We start from the raw sequence: 11,353 nt of genomic DNA on the forward strand, positions 1-11,353 counted from the left end.
AGTAAGAGCACGAACAACGATGAAACTCAATGATAATACAGCCCACCAGGTCATGCTGTCTTTCAGCCACAGACCCTCTGGGGAAACAGAGGATTTGCATCCATCATTTACACTGAATAAATAATTGCACTAGCTTAAACTTGTTTGCTTAACTCTTCCGTCGGTAAAAGTTTCAAGACAACATTCAACATTAACGGATTTGGTAGAAAACTAAGCGGCAGTGGGAAGAAAAAGTTGAAACCTATCAGTTATTTGTTATTGGGGCCTTACACACATTAGCATTCAGTTACTTAATTCCAATATCGTGAACGCTTGTTCCTGGTGCCATTTCCTAAACGACCCACAAAAGATTAGACATTAGTTATCGAGGTTAACCGAAGATAAAGATAAAACGTCCCCCGCCCTCTATAGGCCTGAGCTGGTTCATGTCTTTGTGGCGTTGCACTGGAAGACCCCCGCGGCAGAGAGCACTCTGTCGCCGAGGCCATTCGATCATCAAAGGTTCAACCACACCTCGGCTGCTCCCTGGATAACTCGTACCAGCTCCAGGTTATCGCAGGGAGATAGAGAAGAAACACAGCCATAAATAGCCAGATACTGCTAGCTTTTTCCCCTTTTTTTAAGCAAACAGGCAACTAATGCCACGTGAAGGTGAGAGAGATAGTCCCGGCTGGCAGTAAAGATAAAGACTTTTTTGATACAAATGTACTTCTTTATAGCCTTGGGTGTGTTTTGTACAGCAATAGCGACTGTTGTACAGATTTCAATTTGATGTCTTTAACTTTTAAAACTGACATCCCCTGAATTTTTGGGTATTTTTATGTTTATTTAGCTAATATTCAGCTAATATGCAATATGCATATGCCCTCATAAACCCTTCTGGGGACGTGGTCTCGTGGCTGACATGGGTGTGTTTAGTGAGCCGTTTATCATTGAATGTATTGGCTTATTGATAACCAGTCTCATGTTCACATGGCATCATTCAACGTCATATGACTACATCCGTCAGTACGATGGAACAGCAATGGAATCTACCTGGACACGTGATTGGTTGTCACAGACACTTCAATGTTGACTAGAAGTAGGCCGAATGTAGTTTCCATCTCAATGGGGAACGCATTACACTAGGTTTGAGAGAAATTGAAAGAAAGAGACTAATTCAGTAATGAGAGTTAGATAGACAGACGGACAGAGAGTGGGATAGAGAGAGAGAGAGAAAGGATGAGGGAGGGGAAAGATTGATTTAGGTCTCTGACTAAAACACCAAGCTAAAACACCAACAAATAGCTTCAATGATTTTATTATGTACAAAAACTCTCTTCAATGAATGAATGTCAGAAAACTTTAAACTCTTTAAATATTTACAATCAAATACATAATCAACATTAATTTTAAGCCATCTATTTCTTGAATATAATTACTGTCTTCATAATAGATTAAGATTTTTGCAAAGTTACATCTTAAAATGATGTTTCGGAGGATGTATTAGTTACACTGTAATGAACATTAAGTACAAACCACTGAAAACCATGTGACACATGAAGCTTCAGACTACTCCAGAAACATTTTGTGGCAACTGTTCCATTACAGTTTGAACATTTCTGCTATTTTATTACTCAAATCAAAAAACATAATTTGAAGACAGCTTACAAGGGCACCTCAGATTGAATTACTTCAATCAAATATACAGTGTACATTTGAAGTTCTATATTGAGGTTTCACACAGAGTTGTTAGAGTTCAATGAAGTTCAATACAGGTTTGATGTTGGCTCTGAAGTTATGTCCACAGATGCTCAAAAAAGCACAGACCAGACCCGATTAAACCAGACCCGATAATACCAGACCCGATTAAACCAGGCCCAGATTCAACCAGGCCCAATCAGAGACGACTTGAGTTCAGAATCTTCAGCTCCATTTTCCTCACGCGCTCCGCCTCCTCCTCCTCCTCGCTCATCGAGGGGTTATCATACGTCCCTGCCTCCTGCGTTTTCCCCTCCGGCTCCGTGCAACACTCATCCCCCAGCTCTTCAGGGTCGTCGGGGGCGACCTGGCAGCACTTGCAACAGCAGCAGCACTTGGCGGCGAGGACGGTAACCACCCTGTCCCAGGGCTCCAAAGAGTGCGCCCAGAGAGGCAGGAAGTCCCAGGAGCGCAGCAGCGCGGGCAGCCAGCCGGGACGCCGCCGCTGCAGCACGTTGATCACCGCGGCGACCACCAGCAAGACAACCAGCGGGACGCCCACCCCCACCAACGCCTCCCACCCGGCCATGGAGAGGGCGAAGATGCCAAGGGGCAGGACGAAGAAGCAGGCGAGGATGTAGACACCGGCGAACCAGCGGTAGGAGGCGGTGATGTTCCCCAGGCCTTTGGCCAGGCGGATGGGGATGCGGGTGAACGGGATCGGGTACCAGAGGATGATGCCGGAGATGTTGAACAGGAAGTGGACCAGGGCGATCTGTGCAAAGAACCAAGGTAATACTTAGATGGATGGATGGCCTGACTGTTAGTCTCGTTGGGGGTAAGCCCCTCTTTGTCAAGCGAGGTCAGGTTCCCATAGGAAAGCTAAAGCAAGGCATCTTTATCCATATTACACTTTTATTACACGAGTAAGACTCACAGTACTTCACATAGAAACATCGTCATACAATAATAAAATAAAAGTAGATGAGTAAAAGACAACAAAGGCTAAATTAAAAAAAAAGCATTTTAGAAATTGCAATGTATTTAAGATTAATGAGTAAAAGACAACAAAGGCTAAATTAAAAAAAAAGCATTTTAGAAATTGCAATGTATTTAAGATTAAGCAGAAAGCTAAAGCAAACATAAAAGTCTTCAGTCGTGTTTTAAAAGTCTTAAAACCTCAGGGATTTTATTCCAGCTATTCATTGCATTGTAACTAATCCTGCTTTCCAATGTTTCGTGTTTACTCTGGGGATAATTAACAGATTGGTCTCAGAAGATCTGGTCTAGAAGGCTTACGTAGTGGAAGCTCAGTTACATTCTTTGGCCGTAAAACCATTTATATGCTAGCATGATTATAAAATCAATTCTCATATGACATACTGGGAGCCAATGTAACAAATTAAGAATTGCTGTAAAATGTCAATTTTTTTTCATAGAAAGAAGACAGATGAATGGATAGAGGAGCAGACCTGTAAGGCGTTGCCCAGTGTCTCTCCAGGGCTGGCCATGGCTGCCAGTATGGCGGTGGTGGTGGTGCCAATGTTAGCGCCCAGAGACAGTGGATAGGCTCTCTCTATGCTGATGACTCCAATCCCTACAGACACAACGCAATACACATTCATACTCAAAAACAGTATCCTTTTGCCTTGGTCCAGTTAGTCTCATTTCACGTGAGATGTAGCCCAACGCTTAGATGAAGCAATCATCGTGTCTGTCCCTCGATAAGACGCCACACTCAAACTGTCAACAGTCAAACTTAACAGCTCAATTGAACATCGCAAAGAAACGGTTAACAATAATTAGAAATGTTAGATTTGCAGAACACTGGAACACTATATCGTGATAGAGAGTGATTGGTAGACTGTGGAAAACATCTTTGTTGGCCTATTATGTGCAGAGATATCTACTTATATTTACTGACACCAATGATGCTAACCATTGGTTTTTATGATAGACATTATTTTGTATATAAAGTGCAGATGGATCCAGATGGTCAAAGGGCAGACAAAGTGATTTTTAATGCATTTATTCCTAGATGGATAAATAAATGGATGCATTCATGTGAATGGACAGATGATGGACAGATGAATAAAGTGGTGAGTGGATCTCACCAACAAGTGGGGTGATGGCGGAGGTGAAGACAGAGCTGCTCTGCACAATGAAGGTCATTCCCGCTCCCACCAAGATAGCAATGTACCCAGTCACCCAGCCAAAGGGAAATGGAAAATCTACACTCACAGACACATGCAAATACACACCACACACACACACACACACACACACACACACACACACACACACACACACACACACACACACACACACACACACACACACACACAAAGATGTTAATACCACATCTCAAAGAAACAATCAAATAAACATCAATTGCCGGTATGAGCAGGTAACATGGAGGACATGCCTGTGTTCAGGATCTTCTTGATCACCATGGCGACCTGACCCCTGAGCATGGAGTTGAGCAGCTTGACGATGAGGATGAGGCAGGAGCAGAGCACCAGCAGGGACAGCGCCAGCAGGATCAGCCCCACGGCCAGGTCGGACAGGGCCACGCCCACAAACAAGTGCTTACCTTGGAACACACAGTGAGAGGGAGACCGGGTGAGTTGCACTCACCCCCACTGGTCCACTACCTGTGTGCTGGTGCATAAAAGTGAGCAGGCCCGACATCATTGTTATGAGCAACACCTGTGTTTGATCTACGACGAATCTTCTGTCAAAAAGTTCTAATTTGCCCACTTGCGTTTCAGCCTATTCACAGTACTGTATTAACAACCAAAATGTACTTGAACAGATCAAAGTGTATTGCCAGTACATTTCTCAATGTTGTATGTCTCAGAGACGTTCTTCAGAGTGTAGGTAAGGTTGCCGTCTTCCCAGCATAGAGACGGAGAGGTGCAGTTCTCCGGACCAGGAACTGTCACGTTCATTAACGTCTGAAATAAACACACACACACATTACAAAGTGCTTGATATACTTGGGTCACTATCAACTGACATTAATATGCATATAGATATGAATATATTCATATAGATATTCATATCAATATTATTTTTCCTTGTATTATTATTACAAATACTCAATATAAAGAAATGCTATTATTGTCTTACTGTGTTTGTGAACGTTTTGCACCAGGTCTTGATGAGACTCCTGTTTCTTGCTTCCGGATCTCCAGTGGCTATGCCACTAATGACAGACTGGTCCAACTGAGAGAGAGACATATGTACACAGCAGAGAGAGAGAGAGAGAGAGAGAGAGAGAGAGAGAGAGAGAGAGAGAGAGAGAGAGAGAGAGAGAGAAAGCAGTTGAGATGAAAAGAGACAAAATCTTGTCATAGTAATCAAGATGCGGATGGAACAAAAGTAGGAATAGGTCTTATACACCTCACAGAGGAATGCAGAGTCCGCTTTCAGTTTCTGATTAGAACCAAGATAGTCCCCAGGTTGACCAAGGTGCCCACAGCGGTCCACGTACCTGTATGATGGCCTCTGTGAGGGGGTCCGTGATGACGTTCAGCAGGGCTGGGGCTTCTCCACTCTGGATGTTGAAGGAGTCTATGATGAGTTTGGTGATGATGTACAGGTAACCCGTGGCAACTTCGAGGGGCAGCAGCACCAGCACAGACAGCCAGTTGAAGAAGTCATGCACCGTGGCCCCAGCAAACGCCCTACAGGTGCAGAACATCAATCAGATACCCTGGATGAGGTCAAGGGTCAACAGCACTGATGTTGCGTCGTGGATACAAAAAAGAGAAATGTTGGTACCTGCGAAATGTGCTGCGGTCGCCGGCCTGCGTCATGGCAACCAAGGTGTTGGTGACGGAGGTTCCGATGTTGGTACCCATGATGATGGGCACCGCCAGCTGGACCGTCAACACTGCCGTGGGACGCACAGAGGACCTTCATCACCATGAGCCTCATCATCATCCTCACTACACAACCCTCTTATCACTGTCGCAGACAAGGTCAACCGTGGCCTAAAGGATCTGTACTTCTAGAAAGCAGACTCGGGTGAAATAATTGCTCGGTGGTCTAACGGAAAAAAGGAAAAAAAAAATATGGGTGTATATACAGTCAGGTCCATAAATATTGGGACATTGACACAATTCAAATCTTTTTGGTTCTATACACCACCACAATGAATTTGAAATGAAACGAACAAGATGTGCTTTAACTGCAAACTTTCAGCTTTAATTTGAGGGTATTAACATCCAAATCAGGTGAACGGTGTAGGAATTACAGTTTGTATATGTGCCTCCCACTTTTTAAGGGACCAAAAGTAATGCGACAAATTAACAAAATCAAACTTTCACTTTTTAATACTTGGTTTCAAATCCTTCAGTCAATTACAGCCTGAAGTCTGGAACGCATGGACATCACCAGACGCTGGGTTTCAACCCTGGTGATGCTCTGCCAGGCCTCCGCTGCAACTTCCGTTTTGTCTTCAGCAAGTGAAATGCATGCTCAATCGGATTCAGGTCAGGTGATTGACTTGGCCATTGCATAACATTCCATTTCTTTGCCTTAAAAAACTCTTTGCTTGCTTTCACAGTATGCTACAGGTCCTTGTCCATCTGCACTGTGAAGTGCCATCCAATGAGTTCTGAAGCACTTGGCTGAATATGAGCAGATAATATTGCCCGAAACACTTCAGAATTCATCCTGCTGCTTTTGTCAGCAGTCACATCATCAATAAATACAAGGGAGCCAGTTCCATTGGCAGCCATACATGCCCACGCCATGACACTACCACCACCATGTTTCACTGATGAGGTGGTATGCCTCTGTTGGGGTTCGGCTTAGCTCAGGAGGTAGAACAGTTGTCTTGTAACCGAAAGGTTACTAATTCGATCCCCAGCAACCCAAACTGCTCCTGACGAGCTGGCTGTCGCCTTGCATGGTTGACTCTGCCGTCAGTGTGTCGATGTCTGATGTAAGTCTCTTTGGATAAAAGCGTCTGCTAAATGACGCTTTTATCGCCCTAATTGATAATTGTAATTGCATGCTTTGGATCACGAGCTGTTCCTTTCCTTCTCAATATTCTTCTCTTCCCATTACTGTGGTACAAGTTCATCTTTGTCTCATCAGTCCATAGGATGTAGTTCCAGAACTGTGAAGACTTTTTTAGATGTTGTTTGGCAAACTTTAATCTGGCCTTCCTGTTTTTGAGGCTCACCAATGGTTTACGTCTTGTGGTGAACCCTCTGAATTCTCTCTGGTGAAGTCTTCTCTTGATTGTTGACTTTGACACACATACACCTATCTCCTGGAGAGTGTTCTTGATCTGGCCAACTGTTGTGAAGGGTGTTTTCTTCACCAGGGAAATAATTCTTCGGTCATCCACCACAGTGGTTTTTCCGTGGTCTTCCGGGTCTTTTGGTGTTTATGAGCACACCCGTGCGTTCTTTCATTTTAAGATTGTTCCAAACAGTTGATTTGGCCACACCTAATATTTTTGCTATCTCTCTGATGAGTTTGTTTTGATTTTTCATCCTAATGATGGCTTGCTTCACTGATAGTGACAGCTCTTTGGATCTCATATTGAGAGTTGGCAGCAACAGATTCCAAATGCAAATAGCACACTTGAAATGAACTCTAAACCTTTTATCTGCTCCTTGTAAATGGGATAATGAATGAATAACACACACCTGGCCATGGAACAGCTGAGCAGCTAATTTTCCCATTACTTTTGGTCCCTTAAAAAGTAGGAGGCACGTATACAAACTGTTGTAATCCCTACACCGTTCACCTGATTTGGATGTAAATACCCTCAAATTCAAGCTGAAAGTCTGTAGTTAAAGCACATCCGTTCGTTTCATTTCCATTCAAATCCATTGTGGTGGTGTATAGAGCCAAAAAGATTAGAATTGTGTCGATGTCCCAATATATATGGACCTGACTGTATAAGAATGGTTTCTCGGGTTCATTCAAGAGGCTCTATGTGCGAGACGCTCTGGAAGAGTCCCACGGAGACGTAGCCCTAACGGACAGGAGAGGCCGTGTAGGGCTGTGTGAGGTGTGCGTGTGCGAGCTGCCACTCACACCCGGAGGAGACCATGCTGACCACGATGGAGGAGGAGGTGGAGGAGCTCTGCACCAGCAGGGTGACCAGCACTCCGATCACCAGGCCGGCCAGTGGGTTTGCCAGCACCGAGTTGTCCTGGAAGATGTCCCCTGCTGCCTTGCCTGGGGACGGACGCAGACGGGGACACATCAGACATAGCACAACGAATATGGGATTATCTTCTTTTTTGGAGCGTTTTTTGCGTTAAACATGAACGACTTATAGAAGGTTCATTGGAAGCAGTGATGAGTCATTTGTGTTTCCTTCCGTGTGCCCACGTGTAACAGACATGAAGGGGAGTATGGTGTGCATGTGTGTGCATTTGTGTGTGTGTGTGTGTGTGTGTGTGTGTGTGTGTGTGTGTGTGTGTGTGTGTGTGTGTGTGTGTGTGTGTGTGTGTGTGTGTGTGTGTGTGTATGTGTGTGTGTGTGTGTGTGTGTGTGTGTGTGTTTGTATGTGTTGGGTTGTGTGTGTGTGTGTGTGTGTGTGTGTGTGTGTGTGTGTGTGTGTGGGTGTGATGTTAAGTCACAGGTTGTGACATTGTCAACCAATGGTTGGATCAGAGTCAAGTCAAACTGAATGTGGCTACACTCACCTCCAACCAGCTGGAATGCAGAGCTGAGGATATCCAGGGAGCAGATGAACATGTACAGGAAGCACAGCAGCAGGAGCAGCTTCCCCACTGACACCAGCACCCTCAGCACCTTCCCCCCAGTACTAAGGGCTGGGAGAGAGAGAGAGAGAGAGAGAGAGAGAGAGAGAGAGAGAGAGAGAGAGAGAGAGAGAGAGAGAGAGAGAGAGAGAGAGAGAGAGAGAGAAATAATCAAGGTTACGTTATGGATTTTGTGTCAAACATACACAAATGCCATGGTAGCCAAAGAATTTAAAACGCCTCATAGTTTAACTTTGTTGCACATTAGGATACTTTTTCGTTGTATGGTCAATGGTTATTCATTAAACAGAGATATCATATCCATTGTGCAATGTCTCACTACTGTCTGGATTGGTGCCAGATGTTTTTACAACTGCCTAATTGAGTTTTTCTATCATGTCTTCAATCAGAAACAAAACACTTCTTTTTATATTATCCTTCAATTAAATAAACTACTGTTTCACTGAACACTGGACAAAACAATGCTGTTTCTATGTAGTTATTATGCAATACATTATTGAGCTTAACCAGTAGTGTAGTTAGCAGCAGCTGTCCTGTAGCATGAATCAGCAGGCAGAGAGGTGCTTCTGTTCACCTGACCAGGGCGTCCCACTGTCCTTCAGTTCTGGTAGGTCCCAAGGGTCCTCTGACGCCTCTTCCTCTATCAGAGCCACCGTGGAGTGGGCTGCTGCCATGGAAACACCTCTCTGTTTCAGCTCTGTGAGAACAATGCAAAGAAAATACTTTTAGATTACTCTTTTTCCTTTGTACAAATAGCTAAAACGTAAGAGGCAAAGTGGCAAAGAGTGTGGGTATTTGTATCACAACTTAACAACATAAAGAACATGTAAGCAAGCACATATTTATAGAATATAAACAAAATAGTATACCATTGGATCCATTTTCCATCTGTCTCCCATTCCTGTCCTGTATGGGCTCCAGTCTAGGGCCCATTTTCTGACAAAGCAAGGGAATGGTTGAATGCTTAACTTAAATACAGTGACCTGATATGCATCTTTGGATTGTTATTAAAAGCTTGGTGAATTTCATAGATAGAGTATTTTATAATTATTAAGCTACAGAAAGTAAGAACACAAATTGGCAAAAACACACACGCAGACACACACACACACAAATACACACACCCACCCACAACCACAAACACACACACACCACTATTGATTGGTGGACCGCATAGCTTACTGAGATCAATATCCACGTTTAAATTAGCAATGAGGTATGGCTCAATCATTTAATCAACAATAAAAAAAACTTTTATTTTAATGAATTATACAATTATACATCATCACAATGCAAATAATGTATTTTTAAATCAAATATTTGTAATAATGTATTGATGTATAAATATATGAAATAATACATTATAGAAAGATAAATAACCCCCTTCAACTCAAGGTAAAGGTAGTATAAAGCTGTCGTCAGACCTTTTCTTAGTGAATAGGGAATTCTATTGTAATTGAAGGACATGAATTAAATAAACTCCTAAATACTATTATGCTCGATATACTTCCACAGTTTGACAAAGAAATGTCTCAACCATCTTAAAAAGACATGAAGGCCATATTATTGTGACCGTATAAATATGTCATGAAAAAATACTTTGTGGTCTCCATCTAAAGTTTTTTTTTTTATGACTGAAGAAGATGCTTGAAAAATTAAAGTTGACAACTTGTCCACAATCCTCCGGTTCCTTACCTGTGGTGGTGTAGGGTCTGTGTGTTCGGGCGATGGTCTACACAGCTTGCCTCCTCCAATGAGCCCAGTCTCAGGAGGCAGCCGTGCAGGTCCACACCTTAAGAGGGGGGGGTTCCACCAGTGACGTGTTCCAGTGGAAGCCTTCGGGAGCGCCGAGGGTCGTAGAACACGTGGCGAGAGAGTTGGAAGTCCTGTGTGTCCTATCTCACCTGACGTAATCTCCCCACAGCGAGGTGTGTCGTCGCGATTACCTGGAGATCTTGCCTCGCCACAGGTGATGGCTACTGCTGCAAATTCACTTTACGCCCCTTGTTTGGCCTACTCTTTCAAGCAGATTGTTGCCCCTTCGCCCCTGGACAGAGTTATAAACCTGCGCAACCTCATTACCTACCCGCTAATCACCTGTTCTGTATGAGTCACTGGTCTATACACATCACATTTTCATGACAACTAGACCATAAAAAGCCTTTTGGCCGTGGCACACACAAACACACACTAATATTCTGCTGCATCCAGCTGGTGAGCAGGTCCGAAAGGCCCAAACAATGCTTGAATCCCCTGATGGGAAATCTCTGTTTTATAGTTTGGAAAGGCGTGGCAGGGCAGAAATCCCCCCTCTGGTCAGGATCTGCCCCTGAACCAATACAGATAGATTAACTCCAGCGATGGGGTGGGGGCGCTGGGAGAAAGGAAGCACAGGATTGGCTGGTGGGACCCATCGGACTGTGCCATCATTGAGTTGGTCTCTGAGTATATGAGTGTGTGATTGTAAAGATATAGTATACATTGTTTATACTTGTTTTTTCTCCTAGTTTTGTTTCCAGTACAAACTGATCTTGCAGACAATTCTTTTTAAACTGATGACGTCCACAGAGAAATAGCATATAGAATGATGCAACACAGCACTGTATGTTTTTATTCCAAAACTATTCTGTAAGGCTGGGTCCATCTGGTTGAGCCGCATCCGGCAAGTTTCCATGGAAAGTTTTTGATTGATCCGTCAATGTGAGATGACCATACCCCGGAAAAAAAACAGTCCTCCTCATCAACCCAAATATGTTATGCTCTCTTTCTCTCATTGAGCTTTTGCTCTTATTGACTTTTCTCTGCATTCCACACACACGCACAGAAACACGCACAGAAACAGGCACACACACACACACACACACACACACACACACACACACTCTACTCTCATCGGGTCTGCATACTCAGCAGCA

At 43.8% G+C, this 11,353-nt stretch overlaps 1 protein-coding gene across 1 annotated transcript; it reads right to left on the bottom strand.

Annotated features, from left to right (window-relative positions):
* Window positions 1–1,284: 1,284 nt before the first annotated feature.
* On the bottom strand, window positions 1,285–10,685 carry slc34a2a (solute carrier family 34 member 2a). The gene is made up of 13 exons (XM_030352834.1): window positions 10,134–10,685; window positions 9,308–9,374; window positions 9,013–9,135; window positions 8,361–8,489; window positions 7,744–7,887; window positions 5,467–5,578; window positions 5,177–5,369; window positions 4,813–4,908; window positions 4,517–4,637; window positions 4,106–4,273; window positions 3,795–3,911; window positions 3,153–3,277; window positions 1,285–2,455 (listed from the first exon to the last, which is right to left on the bottom strand). The coding sequence occupies exons 2-13, from the start codon at window positions 9,369–9,371 to the stop codon at window positions 1,880–1,882; spliced, it is 1,968 nt and encodes a 655-aa protein (XP_030208694.1). The 5' UTR covers window positions 9,372–9,374; window positions 10,134–10,685; the 3' UTR covers window positions 1,285–1,879.
* Between the last annotated feature and the right edge of the window lie 668 nt (window positions 10,686–11,353).

This window comes from Gadus morhua, chromosome 3, assembly GCF_902167405.1.
Source record: "Gadus morhua chromosome 3, gadMor3.0, whole genome shotgun sequence".
NCBI lineage: Eukaryota > Metazoa > Chordata > Actinopteri > Gadiformes > Gadidae > Gadus > Gadus morhua.